A 19,094-nucleotide genomic window follows, 5' to 3' on the forward strand; every position below is an offset into this window, starting at 1 on the left:
TTGGCTGCTTAGAAATTAAGTGTTAACGAGCAGTTGGACAGGTGTACCTAATAAAGTGGCCGGTGAGTGTAGATTAATAATTTTATCACCCAAATTCACATTTTCATGAGATTTATCGCTGATACAAGTTTTCATTTTATCATGAATTACTATGTGGTGCAGCACATTTAACACCATTTGTTAACGTAGTAATTGTATTCATGTATGCACTTGAATCATACAACTGGCTAAAATGCGTATACTGTTGGCTAAATGATTCATCCCCGGTTGTGCTGTCAGCTTTTCAAGTAACACAACATTGTCAGCTGTGCGGATAGCTTACTAAAAACACTTTATTGTCTAGAAAAACAAAAATTCAACATGGAAAACAGAACACAACAACATAACACTGGTGTGTGAAATAAACAATCAGACTACTATGTGATGTGGCAGTGTCCACCCTGTGGGTTTAACACGGTACGTATACTGAAGCAGGGGACAACAATATCCCCGCTGTGAGTGCGTTAATGTCTTTTTAATGGTGCAACATTGTTTGAATGGAGGAAGGACTTGACTACATGAGACAAAGATTACAACACTTCAACCCTGAGCCTTATTCAACATAAATACTCTATAATCGTAGCAGAAACAGACATGGGCAGAGACAATGTACTGACCAATGTACCGTGTCTTGGAATGCAGGAAGTTTACAACCTGTTTACATTTCAGGGAGGCATTAAAGGATGAAATATTCAAATATGATGCAGATAGAGACATTGTTACTTTCAGTGTCCACGAGAGCACTGGTTGCTTCTGTTGCTAAAAATATGCAACAGCCTGAATGTATCAAATGTCTATAGGAAGTCTCAGTGATGGCCATGTGTGTATTGACCTTCCAGGATTCATCCAAGGAGGGAAAGAAAAGCAAGTAAAATCCAAAGCTCTCTGTCATCTTGTAATGGCTTCATTAAGGAAGTAAAAACAATTTTTTGGAGAACCACGAAAACTTCAAAATTCTAAACCCTCTTTGATTTTGGTGGTCCTTTCTCTCTTGGTTGATATATGAGCAGGAACTATGGTTGTAAGCAAGAGGGCAAAAAAGGTGCTTGATTCACGTCAGTAATCCATTTTTCTCAGGCATGTACGTACAAGGTACAGTCTCACCCCCCCCCCCCCCCAACATGGTAACGCATGGTACTGTCCATCCGTAATTCTTTCATATTGGGACCGACAGATACGCGACCACAGTGCTATGTCATATCATCCTCCTCTGAGCAGTAGTCCTGGCCCTGTAGAACAAAACAGAGATGTTAGTGTACTGTGATTTTTCTGTATTATTTGATGGTCTGTATTTTGTATTCTTAAGGCTTAGCCCAATTAAATTAGTATCACAATAGGGATTCCTATCATGCTTGGAAAATCTAGTAAAAATCCCATTTATAGTATTAACATCAATGACGAATGAAATTAACTGGGCTCCACTGTGATGCTTTACGTCAGGCCAAAATGCTCAAAACAAAACCATTTTTTTTTTGTTATAGCAAAATATGATCACAACGTTAGGTTTTAAGGTAACCTGGGTTCTATGAGTGAAGAAACTATCTCTCCGGGGCAAGGCCGTTCGGTTACCGTTCTTATCAATGCAAATCAGTGAACCCATGCACACCTGGGCCTTTTATACCCAAGCATGGGCCCTGTAGCGAGTTTATCTTAAAGTGATATCCACATCTACTTCCCCAGTGGGTCAGTCCCCTGTACATATTGAACATGTAACTCTATGGAGAGATAGCCGCGATACGATAGAGAACATTACTGTAACGTGGCACTGAAAGCAGCACAGCAAGTTTAATAAAATAAACTCAAAAATCTAAATCAAACTGTTTATTTAGAAATCAAACACTTTGGATCAAATAATTTTGAGAGGGGGGACATTTCATCACAACTACTAAATGTCGATGAAACAATCAACTCCAAGACTAGATCATTGTGGTTTTCGTTGTAAAGATTAAGGTGTTCTTTCTGAACTCACCACATCATCACACAGATGTTGAACAATCACACAGAGGCAGATTGATTGTGGAAGAGGCCAATTACTGACCATTAGTAGCCTCAAATGCAGCTACAAGACATTGTGCATTTTAACTCACTTCAATCTAAATTAGACAAATGTTGCTCTGTCACTGTTAGCTTCGCTTTCTTCACCTGCACATATTCTCTAGGAGCTATTAAAACGCATTTTGAGACAAAAACTGCAGGCGGAAACAAACGCAGATAGGATAAGGCTGGTGTTATTTTATATTAGACAAATACCGTTAAAAGATAAACCAACAATGAGTTTTCAATACTTTCTGACTTCCCTGCCCTGTCTGCAGCACTCCGCTCCACACAAGTGTATTCCTCCTAAAAAAAAAGAAGACTAAATAATGTCCCTAAACAGCTGGCCAATATTGGTTTTAGCAAATTATTAAATTAGGAGCAAATAGTGCATTTGTTGGGGACTATTTTTAGCAGCGGATTAATACACATTTGAACTAGAGAGTGTTTCCAGCAACAGGACAGTGCCTGTGCTGTGCTCAATATAATGAAGGAACATGTCACCCAGTGCAACAGTGTGGCAGTGTGTTTTAACAATAGAGTTTTATGTTACATGAGAATAAGCTACTGTATATCAGGCTTTATGTGCACATGTATTACTTTTTAGTATAAACAATTCATTGTTATTTGTTTTTTCATGGCATTTGTTGACAATGACAAAAGTACAGAAAAAAAGCCTTCTTCACAGGATATGACTTAACTGTCCCTCTAGGCCGTAAACATAACAACTCATAAAGAAGCCCAGCTTAACTTAACCACTCCTGAGCAGATCTAGTCACACAACATGTTTTCAACAATACTAGGCCTACTTTAAATAACCCCACAAGTGATAGCACAGGATACATCAGATTGAGGCTGTTCTTTTTCCTTTATCCTCACTTGCTACAGATGCAGTGCTGCAGTGATAAGATTAATCTCTGTTATGTCATTTAGCAGGACTTTTTTGCAAACACTAAAAAACAAAAAGTAATGCGCCAATGATGGGCATTTCTTACTTTTTCAATTTTCTCATCCAACATCCTGAAGAATTCTTGCTGACTCTCTGAGGAGTGGATGCTCCTGCAAAGGAAAACGGTCAACAAAATAGACAAACTAGTTTAGTGTCATACATAACATATAAATACATGTTCGTGATATTGTAGCATTATTAGTCCGTGACACTTACAGAATCTTTCCATTTCCGTTTGACCCTGTCTCATCCATGTGTTGACCTTTACCAAGGAGAGCACTCTTCTCCTGCAGGATATCCAAGCACACAATGATGTGTGGTATTCATACAAAGTTATTCTGTTTTTTTCCTCATTAATATGCAGATGTATGCAGCAAGGTACTCCAAAATCTGATCAAATGTGTCTGAATACAAAGTGAACTCCATGACTCATTTTGATTACAAAGTGACTACTTGCAAGGGATAAACAGAAGCCATCCTAATATAGAGTAAATGTCCCATTCTATTCATAAAAAAGAATACAAAGAGTACAAAAGAGTCACGCACTGTGCTGTCCTGACCATCCCCGCCTCCCTCTTCTCCACTGATGTACTTGACCTTCTCCACTCCTTTCATCTTGTACTCATCTGTGACAGAGAGGGAGAAAGAGAGGAGCACATCTCTTATTAATATACAACAGCAGAGGATGACCCCCACACACAGCCGCCCCCGATCAGAGCCATCCTCTGGGTTACTTGTTCTCACTGTTCAGTACTTGGCAAAGTAATTACGTGCTTGAGTTCTCACACTCCAGACTAAATCCTCTCGTAACAATGGTTGGAAATCTGCAAACACATGAGCTGTCTGCCCAATTCTCCTCTTTTCTCTGCCTCTCCATCTTTTCTCTCACACATGCACAGCCCCCTCCTCGATCTCACTCCCACGCATTTAGAAAGGAGGAAATGAAAATACAGTTACAAACAGCTTGATGGGCTCACACAGTTATGACACATTAGATTATTGCTGTGCAAGTTATTATTGTAGCTCACAGAAAGTTGCAGTTTACCATTCCTCCGAAGCAGCTTTAACAACTATGACAATAATAGACATTTGTCTTGCATATGATGGTAGCCCCATGAACATGTGAAAATACTCTTACTGCATGTTGACAGTGCAAGGTGATTTATTTTTATTTTTTTACATCCCAGCAGGAACTAATGCTTGTTCATTAGGGCTGTGTATCGTTTAAAAAGTACAAAACCAGTACCCTTAAAGTGATATCAATATCATTAAAGTACTTCATTTGATACCTTCCCCCCCGTCCCCGGGTTAATTCAGTACCCATCATGTAAATGGAGGCATTCAGTTGTGTGAAACGCCACAACTACTCCACTACTTGCTGCTGCGGTAGTGGGCCAACCACATGTCACATTAAATCCCAGAAATGTGGTGAATGGCTGTGAGAAAAACCATACACAGGGATATTTTTTCCTAGATCTGGATTAAAAAAAGATCCATTGTTCGTTTGACTGCAGAAGTTTGGATACTATTCTGTGCATGTTTATTATGGTATTGTGAAGACCCAGCCATACTACTTATAGCAGCATTGTGTGATTTTGCTGTTGATGTTTTTGTTGTTAGTGATTTCTTTCAAGCAAAGATGCCAAACAATTGCTGGTTTCAGCTTCTGCAGTGTGAGATTTAGTTGCTAGTTTAACATAAATGGTTGGTCTTGACTATTAGTCAGATAAAATAATTTGAAAAGCAGAAATTTGAAGAGGACATCTTAGGCTCTGAGGCATTTGTCACAATTTTCTAGCATTTCACAGATCAAAGAATTAGCTAAATGTTCTGCATTAATTGATAGGGAAATAAATTCTTAGTGGCAGCCCTCGACAAGATTTGGTTTGAAATGATGTAAGCACATGTACAGCTCTAACTCACTAACCTGCCTTAATAACTAGCTAATGAATGTTGCCATCATTATCTGAGGGCATCTGGGTCCCTATACAATACTGCTTACAATTATCAAAACTCATATCTACAATCATCTGGATTATTAGGATTTTATTTTTCTAAAATATCCATATCGATACAAATGTGGCCTAATCTTCAAATAATCAAGTATTGCAGGTTGAGTCATGAAGGAACTTCCATGTCAGCCCTGAATCACATCGACGAATGGTGGCAAATACCTCATTTTTACCAAAGGGTCAGTCTAACCCGAATTAAAGCAAGTTTACAGACGTGGTTACCACCGGGCACATAGAGGTGCTTGGGAACTGTGATCAGTGTGTAAACAGTGAACAGACTGACCAGAGAGGAGGTCCCCGTTGCTGTAGGCTTTACTCTGGCCCTCCTCGCCATTGGGCACAGCAGACACCTGCTTGGCAGAGGTGCAGCCCATCTCCTCCTCCTCAGCTGCTCTCCTCCTTACCCCTGAGGATCACAGGAACACCTGGTGGGGGCAGATATGAGGGATGGATCTGTGTAGATCACAAACTTATTTTTTATGTGCAAAGACCCCCAAGACCGCCAAGCCTCAGCTGAGGCTTTCTGCTTGGGGGTCTTTGTTCACTATTTTTTCCCATAATCAATTAGTCATGAAGCGCCCCACCCTAGAATTAAAACACGCGGCCATCACAATCTATTCTTGGATATACCGGTCTAGCCGGGTTGAGAATCATGCACATGCCGGTCTGGGAAACACCAATCAGAACGTGCGCACGGCGGTGCCAGCTGCACTGCAACAATAAGGCCCTCTGAAGCTAGGATGCCACGGTGCCAAGCCGCCGGGTCATTTCTATTAGCGAATGGGGGTTTTCTGCTGCGCTCAGAGGATTAAACTAAGGCCGCAGACAAGTGATCCCATCGGCTTGTAAGACCCGCAGCAACATGCCTAATGGAGAAATGTGTGAGTTACCAAATCACTCGAAATGCTGACTTTTTGAACCCATGAGGTTGGTCCTAAACGCACTAGCCGCACAGCTGAGTCCAGCTGCAGTCAGCTGCTCCGCACACATCCCTGCTATCCTCCTCGTTAGCTTGCATTTGTACATGTATGTAGATAAACGCTGCAGCTGCAGCCCATAACGGTGCATCAATGTGCCGTCATACCAATATAGGCAAGCACATATAAGAAACAATGGGTAGTGTTAGCAGAAAATGCATTACCCTTGCTGCAAATTTTCAACCATCGTCATCTCATGTCACAACATTGGAGTGAGGGCATATAACGATCAGGGTTCAAATCAGGATTCAGATTCAGGACAACTAGCCTAATGACAAAAGAAGGTGCGAAAAGGGCTGGCATCCAAACGGCCAGCAGGAAACGCTGTGATGATATATCGCAAATACGGAACCAAGTAAACAAACAATAGCTAAATAAACGTACAGCAGTGGAGCAACATTACCTCTCTGGTTTGGCCATGGCCCCTCTGGATTTAGTTTAGAGAGTCTTCACTCCAGACAGACCGCATCTGCACCTCTCGGTTCAATGCAGGCATCAGCAGTCGAGATGCAGTTCTAGTCAGTCCGTCTGCAGCTGTCTGGTAGCTCATGGCCTGATCCTCCGTGAAAGTGATGAAATATAGCGCCGACCGATTGGAAAATAAAGCAGCAAATTAAACAGCTAATGCAAATTTCGAAACTACATATTTTTTTCATAAACTATTATCTTCTTATTCAGCGCAAAACACATCAATCCGCTTCATTTCCCATTCGATTCTTGGAGGCAGTTACCTCTTTATGCGATGGAAATTTGACTACGAAGTTTCATCAGTTGCCAGTCGGACCTACTTAACCGGCGCACTAGGAACTTCCGTCCAGCTCATTTCTTCTGCATCATTAAAGTTGACATGAAAAACATACAAAGTTTTTAAAGTTCAAAGTCTCTGACAAAAAAACGACAGTTGACGCCGCCGGTTACTGCCTTCCTTCCATATGACTTCACTAACAATCATCGCCCGTGTAGCGGACGGACTGCCGCTCGCTGCGTCCATACAGGAGGACGAACAGGTGAAATGAAAGCTAGCTTCCCCACATATAGCCTCCTAAACGAAGACTTCACGACAAACGCCATTAAAAAATGTAATGTTTATAGACTGTTAGCTTATCCTCAAAGGTGTAGCTCAGGTAAGACCTCCCCAAAACAAGAGTAAATACTTTTTCCTTCTTGGTATTACATTGGAAAATTTGGTATATAATTAGGTAATTCACGAAGCAGCAGTTTATTTTAATATAACAGATAACAATGTGCGTAGTTAACCTTCTGCTGCACTACCAATAAGCACGTTCCTTTTTACATTATTGAAATTGTCAAATGTATTAATCTCGGTCCAACAAAAAAAATGACTGTCATTTTAATACGAGTCTTGATATATTGTTTTAAAACGGGCATAGAATTGTCCTTGCAGTTCTGTTTACAACCTGTTTTTGCTTATCTTTGTCAGTCAGGAAGAGACCTCCAGCAGTACCAGAGCCAAGCCAAGCAGCTGTGCCGTAAACTGAATGCCCAAAGTCCGGACCGCTGTACCCTGGAGGCCGGGGACATGAACTTCCAGTAAGTCACCACAAGCTCCAAGTACTCTTATTCGTTAAAGTGTTCCTAAAAGGGCAAATCAATGTTACTTCTGTGATATTGCAGTTAGTTTGGTTGGTTTATTTTGATACATAGACTGTATGGAAAGAAATATTACTAGGAAAACATGTCATCATAAATAACCATTGATTAGGATTTAACTTGTTTTTTTTGTTTTCAGCTATTTAATAGCGCAGGGCGTGTGCTACCTTTTCCTCTGTGAGGCTTCATTTCCCAAAAAGATGGTGTTTGCATACCTTGAAGACCTCCACAGTGAGTTCCATGACCAGTACGGAAGAAGAGTACCCACAGTAACAAGACCGTACTCCTTCATCGAGTTTGGTAAGACTATTTGTGACACGGTAGCTTAAAGTAATGTTGTCTTTCTGAAGAACGAACACAATCCTTGACTAAGCTTGATTGTTCCAGACACTTACATCCAGAAAACAAAGAAGTCCTACATTGACAGCAGGTCCAGGAGGAACTTTGGCAGTATTAACACAGAGCTACAGGATGTCCAGAGAATTATGGTGGCAAACATTGAGGAAGTTCTGCAAAGAGGAGAATCTCTTTCTGGTAAGTTGTCATAAAAAAATCTGTCCTGGCCAGGGTACCTGCACAAAACAAGGGACAAAATACCAAGAAACACCTCAATCAAATACAATTGTGCTGCCTACTTACTACTGCCTACATGAAAATGTTCTGTGTCAGAGGTGGTGATTGTATTTAGTTAATTTTGTTACCCCCTTTTGTAGTCAGTTGTTACACAACTTGATGAAATTTAAAAACGAAAAAGAGTAAATGTCCAGTTCATCACACCTCACTACTTTTATTTCCCTCAGCGCTAGACACAAAAGCCAGCAATCTGTCCGGTCTATCGAAGAAGTACCGCAGCGATGCCAAATACCTCAACACCCGCTCGGCTTATGCCAAGTTGGCTGCTGTGTCGGTGTTCTTCATCACACTCATCATCTATGTGCGTTTCTGGTGGCTCTGATGGACTTTAACATAAGGGAGAGGGTGTGTCATTTTGGGGGGGAAAAATGTAAACCGATCTTGTTACATTACGGTTGTATACCAGGGTGCCTTCTGGGGATCATATACAGCCTAACGCCAGTGAAGGTAGAAATTCTTTCTATGCTTTATCTAGCTTTGGCTTATGTGCCATGTACACAGTATAAACTGAGTCGTAGCTCTGCGATGGGACTTCCTTATGGATGGAAGCAAATGCTTCGTGGTGAATTTGTGTAACTGTTTACTGGAACATTAAGCGCAGGTTGTAGATAAATTAACATTTATAACCTGGAAATAGGGGTTTCTTTCAGAGTTTCAGCATTAAGGAGGAAACATGTTTGACTATGCAAAGATTGTTATAACTTTTTGTTGAAAAGTCTTAACTGTGATAAAAGAATGTTTATTGTTTGACAAAGTTTACATTGTAGCAAAGTCTTATTGAAAATTAAAATATTTATCAAATTGTAGTTTTTATTTTACAACTGTATTTATGACAAGTTATGTTAATATGAACGGACAATGGTATGTACACACTTACAAGGCCCAGATAAGACAGAAGGCATTTTAGTTGCCTGGGGCAGCTTTTTGACAGGTTTTCCATGTGTTGACTAAACTAACTCAGAGCTGGAAAAACACCAGACGTCATGTAACCTCACAGCAAAAGAAAAGCTGGCAGACGAGCTGTGTCTCATCAGGGCCTAAAGCAGCATTTTCATGGTCATATACATACCCTGCGAAGCCAGCTCATGTTTACACAAAGAACACATTAAAATGAAGGTATAGGAGAATCCTAACAGATATTTTGGTCAATAGATCCGATGCTAGTTGCAAATTTTGACAAAAGAAACATGGTTGGTGACAACGTGAAGCGTGTTCCTTTGTCCTTGCTCAGATGAAACTTTAGTTGTTAAGGAATGCGAGAGCACTTATTTTCTTGCCACAACTTCCAAGTTGATAAGAGATTCGAACTGTTGACTCCTGGGTTATGGAGTTATTTACGCCATAGTTGCAAGAGCAGAGTCCCTTTCCTATCCTCTAGCGTCGTGAGTGGATGTAAGACAGCGCTCTTATGCCACCAGATCAAAGTCGTCCCTCTGCAAAAGAAAAACAATGGTAGTAGAACAATAGCATAAAGTTTCAGCCCAGAAAAAATGATCAATGACACTTGTAGGTTACAGGACTCCAAGATGATAATTTGCATTGAAACAAAACCGTTACAGCGGACATATAAGTGGATCCTGAAAACGCACTCACCTCATCATTATAATTCATGACATGCTGCTTGATCTTGGAGGAGTCAACCCAAGTAACAAAATCTTCCATATTCCTGGAAAAAGTCACAGTAACGGTGTCAATATTTGATCACTTCAGACGGTTTTCACATGCATCTATACTGCCAATTTCTGTTTCTGCAGAATGGGCAGTTTGAGTGGGAGACCGTCCGCGGCATAAAGTGGTTCAAACTAATTATGGGAAGACAAATCAAAGTGTGAAATCTAACCTTGTGACGAGGAAAGCTGGGTCTGTGACGATGTCTGGTCCAACACGCACATCTGAGACCAGTCAAGGTCAGTACTGTAAAACAATTTCTACACTTTTAGACAAAACGAGCCAATCTCTCTCAAGACATCACTCCCAAACAATAAACTCTTGCAGTAATGAAGGATACGTCCTTGTTCGATGAAGGTGATGGCCGTCTTCAGGTTCTGAGCCATATGGAGTTTCAGCATGATGCTGGGCAGCCTTCTCCTGCGGGGGTCACACAGGTAAATTGAATGATATGTAATTGCATCCAAGGGCTCCATTGAGGGATAATGTATGGAATAGAATAGAATACACTTTCTTTTATTCTTTTTTTATTGTCCCAGAGGGGAAATTTGTCTTAGGCATTGTGCTACAATCTGTTAGACTGGGTAAACCCCGCCCACTCTGCGGGGCAGAAGTTCAAGAAAATGTGAAGCGTGCCAGTCGTTACTGAGAATTAGAACTCCGACGGAGTGATGAAGGACTGAATCAGCTTGAAAGGGTTTAATTTCTGGTAATAAACAGCAATCACTACAGCATCCCGCTTATTAGAAGGCTACTTACTAAAGAAATCAATTTGACACAAACTGGTCCTCCAGATTCTATGATTAGAAATAACAGACTGTAGAATAGTGTAATTGGCCAATCAGAACTGAGTATTCAACAAAGCTGTGTAATAATTAGAGTATAAGATGTTTTTTGTGGGGAAGACTTACCTGCAGAATGACGAAGCTGTGACTTTCTCTGTGAGGGACAGATTCTGTTTGGTGGGCATGAGACCGATGCTGTACCTTATGTGAAGAAACAACAAAATGATCAATGGGTTGTTGTGATTTTAAACAGATAAACCAAGAAAGTTCAAAACTAAAGAAAATAAAAAACATGACCGTACAGGAGCCTGTATATTGAAGCAAGTTCAACTCTAGCTCTCTTTGGGTTAACATTGGTGATCTGGTATAGCCGGTATCAACCGGTATTTTAACTCTGGGTTTTCCTGTTCAGCTACCAGTCATGGGAAAGAGTTGTTCACTTAAAGCACTGATATTATTTAATCAGCTTGTACTTTTTCACCCTTTTATTTTGAGGTGAGTATTTTTAGTTTACAAAGTAAAAGAGCCCAAAGTCCACCCCAAAGGGATTTACCATCTCCAACAGAGTGAGAGATCCCTCACTCTGTAGCTAAAACAGAGAGCTCAACTCATTGGGTGAAAAGAGGAGCTGAAGACATGTGCAGTACAACAAAAATTGTGTTTTTTTAAAATGAAACCACGTAAACCTATATGAGCACTTAAAATTGACAACATCAGAGCCATGAGGTTAGTACTTAATAGGATAGGAGAAAAGAAGTGATACCTGCATAGAAATTTGTTTGTATAGCAAAAACTTGAAATATTATTCAGCAAGGTGAAAAGTAGTTACCATGCTAATTTACCCTGGTTAAAAGTGAGCCATCTTCGGCAAACAGCTAAAACCTGAGTTCAGGCCAAAGGGAGCTAGATAACCCACTCATCTTGCTTCGTGACACAGGCCCCAGATGTTGACCGAAAGGTATTAGATAGTTGATCCTGTCAAGGCAAACAATATCACACCGAGAAACTCACAGTTTTTCCAGTAGTTGATGTGTGCTCTGAGCTCTGAAGCCATCTTTCTCATCCAGATCTCTGATTTTCTGGGCGAGATCTCTGATGTTACGACTCAACTTGTTGTACCTGAGACAGAGGAGAAATAAACACTATTACTAAAATACACTACAATAACAATGAGTTTGCTGTTCTATGTAATATTCACTTGTCAGCTCAACATTAGACTGTGTAGACTTTACATTAACCTAGATCCTGGACGTTATACCTGCCCACATACACACCTCCACCTTTCAGCCTCTCTTTTTGGTGTTGAACAGCTTTCTATTTTGTATATATTTGTTTCTGTATTTATTGTTTATTTCATGTAAACGTTTAATATGTTTATGTATGCACCAACCACCAAGGCCAATTCTTTGTAAGTGTGACCTACTTGGCAACAAATCCTTTTCTAACTGATATAAAGAGACTGCTACCCTTAAAACAAGTAGAATTTTGACATACAACATTTAAAGGGCTGGTTCGCTAAAATTAGGCAGGTTTTATAAGCCTTACAGTATAAAAGAGTCTTTAGGCTTATAAGCTCTTATATCTAGTATTTGCAAATTTCATGTAACGGTTGCGTAGCTAACTATAACAAAGTAAAAACATTAAATAAATAATAGCGTTTGACGTGTATTTCATTGTAACCTAGCTTACACACTCCCACAGCAGCAGAACAAGGAGGTTTAGTGACAGTACCCAGCGCTGTCCACACAGACCTCGGGTGTGTTAAGAGGACACAGACACTGTTGCTTACTTGGTGTAGTCCTCCCTCTTTTCGATGCGATACTTCCGCAACACTTTGACCTCGTGCAGGTTATTGTCCACCTCCCAGTTGATGAAGTCCACCTTCTTCAACAACTTCTGTTCATGGTGCTTTAATTTACGCACCATTTTTACACCTTTCGCCGGCTGAACACAGTTTATTTACAAGGCAGACGCCTGTTCACGCGAGGGGAAGAGGAAACACAGGAAACACGTGTTCTTCTTCTTCGGCGTCCGTTTAAGGTCGAACGCAAAGTCAATGCGAGCTGCAGCGCGACCTATAACACGTTTTTTTGTTTGTTTAAAAAAAATCTATAACTAAATATAATAGCGTGTAATTTTAGTTTGAGAAGTTGGGGGACACCAAACGGGGGATCTGGGGGTTCTCCTTCAGATTTTATTTAAATATTTCCTGCATTTCCTACATTTAGGGACTATGATGATACAAAATCCAGGAAATAATTAAGTTGATTCATAATAATAATTTGTAGGCTTACCAGAAACAATAGTACGAAACTATTAATAATAAAAAAATGTCTTACTTTCTTTATTGTTTAATTTTAAAGAAAGTATGTGTGTGTGTGTGTGTGTGTGTGTGTGTGTGTGGCGGGGGGTGGACCGGGATTTTAATAAGTGGGGTTCCCCGGTCCCCACTGGAAATTCCACCCTCGATGACAATAGTTACTTATTTTCATGTCCAGCAGGAGTCACCAAACGTTTTTGGAGTAGCTTATGTTGTTAGTCGTTTTATTTTTCATTGAGCAGAGAGAAGAGACTCCGTACCGGCTGTGTCTACTCAGGGTACAGCCTACCGCAACATTTTCCAACTTGCAGCGTGGAAGAGTTGTCTGTGGCGCTCGCAAGTTTAAAGAAGAAGATCATCCAGCGAATGAGTGTCACCTTATCCGCCTACTCAGCTGAGATCCAGTCCGACAGGTAAGTTAGTGAATGATGGAGAGTGTGGGAAGGGGCTCTTTCGGGTATGGAGGGAAGGAGAAATACATGAGATGCTAAAAAGATGTTATCCTGTCTGCAAAGACATGTGCTATAGGTTTCTTTGTATGTAGCCTACCTCCTGCTACGCTATTTATTTCTTCGTCAAGACCACTTCAGGGACAGTTTGATCAAACTGAATTATTTTATCAGCAGCAAAGCAACTAATAACAACCAGAGGGACTTTTAATTATACATGTGGGCTTGTAGGAAAAGCTGTTGCTTTAATTCATTCATTCACTCACTCACTCACTAACTCTTTCCCTCAGTCACTCACTCACTCACTCACTCACTCACCCACTCGCTCACCCACTCACTCACTCATTCCCTCACTCACTCACTCACTCACTAACTCATTCCCTCACTAACTCATTACCTCACTAACTCACTCCCTCACTCCCTCACTCACTCACTAACTCCTTCCCTCACTCACTCACTCCTCTCCTCTCCTTCCCTCTTTATCTACTTACGGATCCACATCCTGATGTTGTTCAATATTTGTTTAGGTCAACTCCCACTAAAACAAATATTATAAGGTTTCCCAGCATGGCAGCCAACCATCTCTGCTCTCACTACACACTTCCACGTTACCAGCTGTAGGCTGGCTCGGGTGAATGAATTCCTTTTTAGCAGCTGCCCAAAATCTCAGCATTTCAGTTTATTCCTGAAACATCTTTTGTAGTTTGACATGTTTATCTCAGTAGTGTTGTGTTACCTTATCTTCGTCTCAAATGTCCCAAAGACATCAAGAGCAGACAATATGTTGTAAATAAACACACAACAGCATTCTCCAGGTGACAGGTTAGTTATTTCAACATGCTCTTTCTTTCTGTGTGCACATTGTGCATGAAATTCTTGGTGGCAGTGTCAGACGATGTACTTAGGTCCTTTACTTAAACAAAAGTAGCAATACCTCAATATAAAAGTACAGAGGTATTAGTAGCAACTGTCAAATAAACAAAGAAGAGTAAAACTTGCAATACTTTCCCTCTGAAACGTAGGGTAGACGTATAAAGTAGGAGAAAATGGAAATACTCTAACACAAGTTATACTTAAGTACAGTTATTGAATAGATGTACTTTTCACCACTGCTCTATGGCAGGGGTGGAGTACTTTACCTAACTTACTTTGGCAACATGACTTATGTTGTGAGTTGTGTTATCCAGAAACCTTTTAACATCTCCAAAATTAAACCTTACATATTTGGTTTTGTTTGGAAACTTTGGGATTTCCACTAGAACTTAAAACAAAGTTCTGTAGCTTTAAACAATGATTGGTTGTGTGGAAGGAGTTTGTTCTAGCAGACTCACCAATGTGTTTCTGCTTATTAAGAGCTTAACTTTTCAATAGTTTTGCAGCTATCTCAGTGTAAATAAGTGTGAAAATCCTTGCATGGCTGGCAACTGTAAATGAAAGTCAATACTGTTCTTAAAATGTGCTTAGAGAGAGTAAGAGGGGATGTTGTGTGTGTCTGCAAGGACATATACACACACACACACACACACACACACACACACACACACGCACACACACACACACACACACAACCACATTGGCACACACAAACAGAGAGGGATTGTGCCGCCGTGCCCCTCTGCTAAGCAGCGCTGCTACATAAGGAGGTCAGTGTGTTGAACACAGCACACCTCTTTTTCTGTCAACACTTTTTTTGCCCTTCGTGGCTTGTTTTACATGCTCTTTCTACAAAGTCCACTGAGCCATGTCATAAAATGCTGGTCATAAAATGTTGGTAATAAAATGCACTGAGAATGATGTATTATGGTCAGTCAGATCAAGGTGGACACTCTTCAGCTTTACCTTATGGAAACCAGCATAGATTCCTCAGCTCTTCCCACCACTTGATAGGGGGCTGAAACAGACTCTAGAAGTGACATTGCTGAAGCAGTTTAGTACGGTTTGCCTCTCATATTCTGCCTTCTGCGGGAAAGTGGAAGTGGCTGATCAGAGAAGAGATGCTTCAGTCAGAAAAAGTAAGGCCAATGTAAATTTCTTTTTTAAAGATAATTTTTTGGGGCTTTTTTCCTTTATTTTCACAACAGTTGATAGACATGAAAGGGGGGGATAGATGGGGGTATGACACACAGCAAAGGGCCACAGGTTAGATTTGAACCCAGGCCGTTGCAGGACTCACAATAACCGTTTAATGCATGCAAGGTTATCAATGAACAACTAGACGCTAAACACTCGGCAGCAGGCTTTTTTGAGGGCTAGTAGATCAGATTCAAACCATGGAACTTGTTGACTACTGAAGCAAGTGATGGAAGAAGTATTCAGACCAATAGTTACGAATTGTAACTCCAGATTCTGTGAGTATAGGCGTAGCCCTCTAAGAGCTGACGCTATTGGGTTTATCCCTTTGGACGGGGTCAGTAGTGTAGATTTTCTTTCCTGTCCTTGCATCCTGCACGGGCCTCAAGTATGTCTGCAGATACTGTATGTAACATGAGCAGACCCGTTCTTCCTCTGCCAATATTAGTGGAGGAGGTGGCCTGAATCTTAGAGGGCTAGGCCTACACTCATAGAATCTGGAGTTACAATTCATGACTATTGTTCTATTTTGCATAGGCTTCACCCTCTACGAACAGACACCATTGGTGTAGGACCGAGTGGGTCATGGAGGACTCTGACATGTTACGCAGATAAAAACGGATGAATGGGCATGAGGATCCCTAGCAGGCTGCTGCGTAGATGTCAGCCACAGCCATGCCCTTTAAAAAGGGCTGCAGACGCTGACAGCGCTCTAGTAGAGTGCGCTCAAATGCCCTGGGGGGGCTCCACCCCCTCTGTACTGTAAACCTGGGTGGTAGCTCCGCACAGCCAGTGAGACAGACGCTGTTTTAAAAGGGTCGCGCCACGGGAGTGCTCTCTGTAGTGTACATTCAGCTGTTGTGTTTGCCTGATGTATGCAGCGCGTAAAACCTACTGTGATAACGCGTACACCGTGCACAGTGCCCTGTGGGCAGCCTCCTCCGCGTTGTTGCCATGAGGTGGAGGGGAAAAAAAACCTTGAGGGAAAACTCCTTGATCAAAAAGAGCTTGTTAAAACTTAAGCCCGACACTGTTTCAGTCTGGACTTTCTGTTTAACTACCTTTTAACGGAACTACTGACCAGCCTTCCTGCTTGTTCTACACTCAATTTCTCCTCTCTCAGACGCTTTAGAGACCGTCTCCATTATTTTTCTTTTGCATTAGACTTTCATGATCCCTCCATAGTTTTAATCTTATTTTTTGGATAGTATACGGTAAATATTTCCCAAAGCAGAAATTGGTTTCTTGCTCAAGGGCTTCTTCATTAATCCCTGAGATTGGTAGGAGCTGCAGGGGTATGTCTCATTTCTCTCACCAGACTCGCTCATTAATTATCTCTCTTTTTCTTTCTGTCCATCCCAAAGACTCCTAGGTTGTCTGCTGACTCGGGCACAGAGACCACCACGATGGTGCTGTCCTTGCCACACTCCGCCAGGCTGAAGTATCTGTCTCTGTGGGTGCTGGTGTTGCAGACCACCTCCCTGGTGCTCACCATGCGCTACTCCCGCACCTTGAAGGAAGATGGACCCCGCTACCTGGCCTCCTCCGCAGTGGTGTCGGCCGAGGTACTCAAGATCTTCACCTGCACCCTCCTCGTCTTCATTGAAAACAGTGAGTAGGAAGAGGGAGGGCGTGACAGGAAGCTTTTCTCTGTTTTACTTTCTTTCTTGGTCTATTTGACGATAGATTTGGTGCTACAGGGTACAATATCTCATACAAATGGCCATCAAACTTCTTAATACCAGACAGACTTTCAGATCCTCTCTGTTTCTTCTTTGTCTCTTCACTCCATGTGTGGTCCTTTTTGATTAAATTACTGATACGTAACACACTGTTTCTGCCAGATTTCAGTGTGCAACTGCTGAAGGAGGAGATTGTGAACAAGCCCATGGAGACCATGAAGTTGGCTATTCCTGCAGTGATCTACACACTGCAGAACAATCTGCTCTATGTTGCCTTATCCAACCTGGACGCAGCCACCTATCAGGTGACCAATGAATGTGCTGGTTCAAGTTCAGTGTGTGTGCGTGCGTGCGTGCGTGCGTGTGTGTATGTGTGTGTGTGTAAATAAGTGTGAAGTGTGATCCAGACATTCCAGTTTAACTGAGCTGATGTCTGTGTGGTTTGGCATTTGTGATAATGTGTATCCACAAATTTACAAAGCTCAGGATTTGTCAGAAAGAATCTTTTTTCAAATAAATCCTTGCTTAACCAGTAATTTCCATTTAAATTACAAAGAATGTGTGTGTTAATTATACTCTTTTCGTTTTATCAGTTTGTACCTTCAAATAACATTAAGAGATACATGAAATGTAAATCTGCAAATACTGACCCTATTTGACTAGAACGTTTTTGGTTTAACTTATCACAAAGAAATGTGGCCGCGGTCAGCTTTAAATGTGTTCCTTACAATAATTGAAAAAATCTTGTTTAAAATTAGGCATTTTACGATACCCATTTATAAGAGAGGTTTTTAGATTTTGAAAGAGAAAAAAACAAGTGGAGCGGAAGCTAACTAAACTGGCAGGCCTTATATCTACTACTGTCTTACTTTCTGCCTTACTCGTGGGTTTATGTTGTTCTTTACACAGGTCACGTACCAGTTAAAGATCCTCACCACAGCTCTGTTTTCTGTCTCCATGCTTGGGAAGAGGTTGGGCTTCTACCAATGGCTCTCCCTGCTCTTCCTCATGGCAGGAGTCACTCTAGTGCAGGTACAAGCAGACACTGTTCCTGCAAAGTACCTGAGCAATTTACAAATACACAGGTTTATCTGCTGCACAAATGTGGAGTTTAACTTACTTGGCTCATTAGATGTTTTAATTCTGTATGTGACAATAATTGACAGATTTTTTGTCCTGTGCCTATAAATGCGTGTGATGATTAGTGTAGTGCCTTTTTTGAAACCTCCTTAAGCCGCTGAAAAGCTGAGTCAGGGAACAATAAACACCTGTATGACGCGCTGTTAGTATAGTCCAGTTCCCTCCCAAGATAAGTGTTTAAAGATTTATTGGTGGAGCGGGCGACCATGTGTTTATGCCTCAATGCAGCGAGCCCAGGTTCGACTCCGACCTGCGGCCCTTTGCTGCTTGTCGTTCCCCTTCTCTCTCCCCTTTCATGTCTTCATCTGTCCTGTCAAAAATAGAGGCTAAAAAATGTCCCAAAGAATAATCTTTAAAAAAAATAAGATTTATTATCCATTTCAAAACAAGAAAAAACTAAAACAACAATATCCAGTAGAGTGACAAATATGAACGTGGATGTGGCGAAGTTTGCGTTTGCAGTGAAAGTGTCTTAAACCCCACAGTGGCCCACAGAGTCTGAAGTGGACTCTGAGCAGAAGATCCTGTCTGCAAGCTCTCAGTTTGTTGGACTCATGGCTGTGCTGATGGCCTGTGTGTCCAGTGGCTTTGCTGGAGTTTACTTTGAGAAAATCCTCAAGGAGACCAAACAGAGTGTGTGGGTCCGTAACATACAACTGGGTGAGTAACTATGGCCTCTTCTGGTGTGGAAAGGTGAGACAATGGTGTGTGTGTGTGTTTCTGTG

At 41.3% G+C, this 19,094-nt stretch overlaps 5 protein-coding genes across 7 annotated transcripts in view; 3 read left to right on the forward strand and 2 right to left on the reverse strand.

The window, feature by feature from the left end:
• Positions 1-667, forward strand: part of tsen15 (TSEN15 tRNA splicing endonuclease subunit) — a 3,948-nt gene extending 3,281 nt beyond the window's left edge. Inside the window, exon 5 of the mRNA XM_034887049.1 lies at positions 68-667. The gene's annotated coding sequence lies outside the window, so the exon portion shown is untranslated. The remainder of the gene's footprint in view (positions 1-67) is intronic.
• On the reverse strand, positions 339-6,840 carry zgc:55943 (uncharacterized protein LOC406337 homolog). 3 transcript variants are annotated; one of them, XM_034887051.1, is made up of 7 exons: positions 6,743-6,840; positions 6,415-6,570; positions 5,318-5,459; positions 3,569-3,648; positions 3,239-3,309; positions 3,069-3,132; positions 339-1,268 (listed from the first exon to the last, which is right to left on the reverse strand). In XM_034887051.1, the coding sequence occupies exons 3-7, from the start codon at positions 5,406-5,408 to the stop codon at positions 1,230-1,232; spliced, it is 345 nt and encodes a 114-aa protein (XP_034742942.1). In that variant the 5' UTR covers positions 5,409-5,459; positions 6,415-6,570; positions 6,743-6,840; the 3' UTR covers positions 339-1,229. The 3 variants fall into 3 exon arrangements, with proteins under 3 accessions (XP_034742942.1, XP_034742943.1, XP_034742941.1); XM_034887052.1 differs by lacking the exon at positions 6,743-6,840 and having other exon boundaries at positions 5,318-5,440; positions 6,415-6,736; XM_034887050.1 differs by lacking the exon at positions 6,743-6,840 and having other exon boundaries at positions 6,415-6,736.
• sec22ba (SEC22 homolog B, vesicle trafficking protein a) lies at positions 6,798-8,613 on the forward strand. The gene is made up of 5 exons (XM_034887047.1): positions 6,798-7,018; positions 7,453-7,562; positions 7,762-7,922; positions 8,010-8,156; positions 8,423-8,613. The coding sequence occupies exons 1-5, from the start codon at positions 6,944-6,946 to the stop codon at positions 8,575-8,577; spliced, it is 648 nt and encodes a 215-aa protein (XP_034742938.1). The 5' UTR covers positions 6,798-6,943; the 3' UTR covers positions 8,578-8,613.
• Positions 8,614-8,791: 178 nt separating this feature from the next.
• Positions 8,792-12,761, reverse strand: imp3 (IMP U3 small nucleolar ribonucleoprotein 3). Its single transcript, XM_034887048.1, has 7 exons — positions 12,498-12,761; positions 11,720-11,827; positions 10,835-10,909; positions 10,264-10,343; positions 10,096-10,147; positions 9,849-9,921; positions 8,792-9,688 (listed from the first exon to the last, which is right to left on the reverse strand). Exons 1-7 carry the CDS (start codon positions 12,632-12,634, stop codon positions 9,662-9,664), a joined length of 552 nt encoding a protein of 183 aa, XP_034742939.1. The 5' UTR covers positions 12,635-12,761; the 3' UTR covers positions 8,792-9,661.
• Positions 12,762-13,191: 430 nt separating this feature from the next.
• slc35a3b (solute carrier family 35 member A3b) overlaps positions 13,192-19,094 on the forward strand; it is an 8,897-nt gene continuing 2,994 nt past the window's right edge. The window contains exons 1-5 of the mRNA XM_034887044.1: positions 13,192-13,441; positions 16,912-17,158; positions 17,392-17,534; positions 18,139-18,261; positions 18,855-19,029. Of these exons, the coding sequence (XP_034742935.1) occupies positions 16,954-17,158; positions 17,392-17,534; positions 18,139-18,261; positions 18,855-19,029 (646 nt within the window). The 5' untranslated portion in view covers positions 13,192-13,441; positions 16,912-16,953. The remainder of the gene's footprint in view (positions 13,442-16,911; positions 17,159-17,391; positions 17,535-18,138; positions 18,262-18,854; positions 19,030-19,094) is intronic.

Source organism: Etheostoma cragini, chromosome 12 (assembly GCF_013103735.1).
Source record: "Etheostoma cragini isolate CJK2018 chromosome 12, CSU_Ecrag_1.0, whole genome shotgun sequence".
Taxonomy (NCBI): Eukaryota; Metazoa; Chordata; class Actinopteri; order Perciformes; family Percidae; genus Etheostoma; species Etheostoma cragini.